This window comes from Vombatus ursinus, unplaced genomic scaffold, assembly GCF_900497805.2.
Source record: "Vombatus ursinus unplaced genomic scaffold, bare-nosed wombat genome assembly UNPS02007212.1, whole genome shotgun sequence".
In the NCBI taxonomy this organism is placed as follows: Eukaryota; Metazoa; Chordata; class Mammalia; order Diprotodontia; family Vombatidae; genus Vombatus; species Vombatus ursinus.
Window position 1 is genome coordinate 1 of NW_020946990.1, and position 4405 is coordinate 4405.

A 4405-nucleotide genomic window follows, 5' to 3' on the forward strand; every position below is an offset into this window, starting at 1 on the left:
CTCTCTCTCTCTCTCTCTCTCTCTCTCTCTCTCTCTCTCTCTCTCTCCAGGTCCTCCTGCTGAGCCTCTGGAGCCCACCCGACCCCTCCCCACACTCCCTGCCCGCCGGATCCACTCCCCAGAGAGGAAGCATGAGCGTCAGCCCAGGCCCCCAAGGCCACCACTGGGAGACCGGCCATCCACCCCGGGTACAAAGCCCAACATCTGTGATGGCAACTTCAACACTGTGGCTCTCTTCCGGGGCGAGATGTTTGTGTTCAAGGTATGCCTAGCTGGGGTTGCTAACCTGTGGCCTTGATAGATCCCCCAGTCAGGGAAGTGGGAAGGGGCTTTGGGCGGGGAGGAAGTAAGAGTCTTGGCCTTGGAGTCAGAACCTCCAACTGGTTCTCATTGTGGCTTTGCTGCTAACTCAGTGTGTAAACTTTGACACAAGCCTTCTGTTCTCTGGACTGCAGTCTCCTCATCTGTAAAATGGGTAGAAGAGTTCCAGTCCTGTTTTCCTCCTAGGAGGTGCAATGCACTGCACAGATGCATCTGACAGATTATTAGGATGGGGTCCTCTGAGGTGATGAAGACTTCCCTCACCCATTCTATGGAGCTTCTGGAGGTTGGGGGGCCAAGGTGTGGCTAGTGTGGGCTCCTTCCCCCAGAGTCCGCCCTTTTCCCCCAGGACCGCTGGTTTTGGCGTTTGCGGAATAATCGGGTTCAGGAGGGCTATCCCATGCAAATTGAACAGTTCTGGAAGGGATTACCAGCTCGCATCGATGCTGCCTATGAGAGGTCTGATGGGCGATTTGTCTTCTTTAAAGGTATTTGGGTGCCTTGAGGCAGTGAACCTAACAATCTTGACTGTGAACAAGTCAACCAGCATTTATAGAATCTCCTCTTGTGCCTAGTCCTGTGTTCCATTATACCACTTCAGTGTTAACAATCTGGAAAAGACATAGAAAGAGCAGACCTGCAGTCCTGCCCTCAGAGAGCTCACATATATGAAGGGCAATAAAACTTAGGCACATACATCTCTTAGAGAACAAGAAAAGATATAATGAGACATATTCGAGTGCCAGGTTGCTGGGGTCAGAGAGGGTCCAAATCCAAAGCAGTTAAGGGAGATTAACTTTATGGTTCCAAGAGGTGGGAGAGATTGCTATGGAGCAGGTAAGATTTCATTATAATAAATAATAATATTTAATGATAATAATCTAAAGTGATAGCGATCATCGTTTTCAGTGGATAATGATAATAATGACTAACTTTCTATAGTGCTTTAAAATTTTACAAAGTACTTTATATACACTGTCTTACTTGATTATGAGCAGGACCCTGAAGTATGAATAGGATTTGAGGAAAGGGAAAAGAGCAAAGAGAAGGAGGGCACTCCAGGCAAGAGTCACAGCATGGGCAAAAGCATGGAGGGCAGAGGCAGCCTGGTGGCATGTTCAGAGCACATGAAGGAGACCAGCCTGATTGGAATGGAGGGTTTGAGTAAGAGGGAATGGGAGGCAAGACTAGAAAAATAGGGTGGGACCAGATAATGGAGGGTCTAAAATGTTAGACTGAAGCATATGGACTTTATCAAATAAAAGCAATGGGGAACCATTGAAAGTTTCTGAGCAAGGGAGAGACATGCTCAGATCTGGGGGGGGCGGGGAAGAATGACTGTCAGCAGGTGTAGGAGGGATAGGAAGAGGAAGGCAGTTGAGAAGTGATGAGGATGAGGCAGGAGGGGTGAAAAGGAGGTGATAAATATGAAAAAAACAAAGAAGAAAGAAAAAAACAAGGCTGGGTGGTGAGAGATTAGACAAAAGGATGACAGACACGCATTCAAAATTTTCCAGGACCATCTTATTTTCTTTCTTTTTTTTTTTTTTAGCTAGGCAGTGGGGTTAAGTGACTTGCCCAGGGTCACACAGCTAGTAAGTGTCAAGTGTTTAATCTGAGGCTGGACTTGAACTCAGGTCCTCCTGACTCCAGGGCCGGTGCTCTATCCACTGTGCCACCTAGCTGCCGCAGACCATCTTAATTTCAAGAAAAGAAATGAATTACTACATGGAAAGAGCACTTGGAATCAGGAGACCCAGATTTCAGGCTCAGCTCTGCTACTTCCTAGTTTGTGTATGCTGGCAAAATCCCTTCCCCGAGTAGATTTCTTCATCTCTAAAATGGGTTTGTTGTAAGGCAAGCACCTTTTAATCTTTAAAATACTCTAGAATTGTGAACTATTTTCACGATTATTACTGCCAATAAGACTTTGCAGAACGAATATACTGCAGCAGGCTTACTTTTTGGCTGAGAAAAGGTGTAAACAAATTGGGTGAGAGAGAAGGAAGAGTCTGAGATGATGGTGTGGTTGGGGGCTGGCTAACAAGAGGACATTGAAGGGGTGCCAGCAGCATAAAGAGGGAGATGGGGTCACAGGGTCAGTTTGAGGGGAGGGTGATAAGTTCAATTTTAGATGCACTCACTGAGTCTGAGGGGCTGGTGGGGACACCCAGGAGGAGATATGGGACTGGAGCTTTGAGAGAGAGGGGACAGGGCTGGAGGGGTTTCAAGGTCAAGAATAGAGGTGACAGGTGAAACTGTGGGAGTGAATGACTTCGCACAGCGAGTGATTGTAGAGAGAGGAAAGCTGAGGAAGAACTATGGACTAAGCCAGAGGGGCAGCCCAAGGTTAGGGCATAATGTTTGTGGAACTGATGAACGTGGTGAATTAATGATTGAGGGTGAGCCAATAGAAGACCATTCACAAGGTAGTACATCATGATTTTCCAATTATTTGTATCTATCTCCTTGCTCTGTAAGGGCAGACCTTGTGTCTCATCTTTTGTCTTGCCCTTACCTCCAATGCCCTGGATAGGACCCTCTCCATAGGGGGAGGGAGGTTCAGGAGGAGGGAGTCACCGACTTCCTGGGCTCCAAGGCCCTTGGGGATTGGATTGCCCAGGGTTGGGGAAGAAAAGGGGCCTAAGGACCCTTCTTCATAACTAAAGTCAGAACTTAGGAATGAGGACGTTGGTCTGGAATAGCTAGTCCCTGACAACAGGTTCCTCCATTCACAGGTGACAAATATTGGGTCTTCAAGGAGGTGAGTGTGGAGCCTGGATACCCTCAGAGCCTGGGAGAGCTGGGTACCTGCCTACCCCGTGAGGGCATAGACACAGCTCTGCGCTGGGAGCCTGTGGGCAAGACATACTTTTTCAAGGGGGAGCGGTATTGGCGCTACAATGAGGAGAGACGGGCGACTGACCCTGGATACCCTAAACCAATCACTGTGTGGAAGGGCATCCCCCAATCCCCTCAGGGGGCCTTCATCAGCAAAGAAGGCTGTAAGTGTCCTGACCTGGGTCTGCAGTCATGTTCAGGGCCTCTGTGGAACCAATCCCTGGGCTCTGGGAGGGGGTTGATAAAATGGGGGTGGTGGGATAGTAGTATACTGTCCCTGCCCTGAGAAGCTCAGGGCAACTCGGGAAACGAGAAACAATTCCTCAGGCTCACTGCTTTGCTTCTTGGAAAGATCATAGGGTTCACAACTAGAAGGAACCTTAAAGATTATTTATTTCAACCCACTCATTTTATAGAAAAGGAAACTGAGGTCTAGAGAACATGGGATTTGACCAAAGTTATATAGGCAACACCTCCTCTGACCATCTAAGACGCTTTCTGTCCTGACTGACATTTTTGCCAATCTAAGCCTATCTTTCAAGGCCCAACACAAGTGTCATTTTCTTCAGGAAGACTTCCCGCACCACCTTTTCCTGCCCTGACTCCTAAGTCTACAATAGTCTCCCTTCTCTGAGCTCCCACAAAGGCAGACCCCACACAATGTGATGTTCTCTTCTATCAATTCTAGTGTGCAGTCAGTCCGTTAGCTTTTGTGAAGTCATTTGGGAGAGACTGAGACCACCGAAGGAGCCCAAACTGGGTCATGTCCTTAGGGAACTGGAGGGGTGGAGTGAGGGAGTAGGGGAGGGAGTCCTTTGGAGGGAGCTCTGGAGAATTTGCCTTTTGAATCCATAAAGAATAGTTGCCTGGGAGCTCCGGCCTTGGAGTCAGGAGGACCTGAGTTCAAATGCGACGTCAGACACATGATACTTAATAGCTGTGTGACCCTGGGCAAGTCATTCAACCCCAATAGCCTCACAGGAAGAAAAAAATTATATATATATATGTATATATATATATATATATTTATGTATATAGTTGCCTGGGAATCATGAGACCCAGATTCTAGTCCTGGGTTGGCCAATTAATCTACAGATATGTTACTTTGGGCAACTCCCTTTTTCTCTGCAGGCCTTATCTTCCTTACGTGAAAAAATAAGAGATGGGTACCAAAAAGCTTCTAAGCTCCCTTCTAGCTTACAGTGTCCTAAGGGTCTACTCCCTGTTACAACCCACCCACCCC

General features: G+C 47.7%; 1 protein-coding gene across 1 annotated transcript; it reads left to right on the plus strand.

Annotated features, from left to right (window-relative positions):
• Window positions 1–50: 50 nt before the first annotated feature.
• Window positions 51–3326, plus strand: LOC114033447 (matrix metalloproteinase-24; the record flags this gene model as incomplete). Its single annotated transcript, XM_027848946.1, has 3 exons — window positions 51–262; window positions 671–809; window positions 3060–3326. Coding segments are annotated over 3 exons (618 nt in total), but the record flags the coding sequence as incomplete, so codon positions are not given.
• Window positions 3327–4405: the final 1079 nt, after the last annotated feature.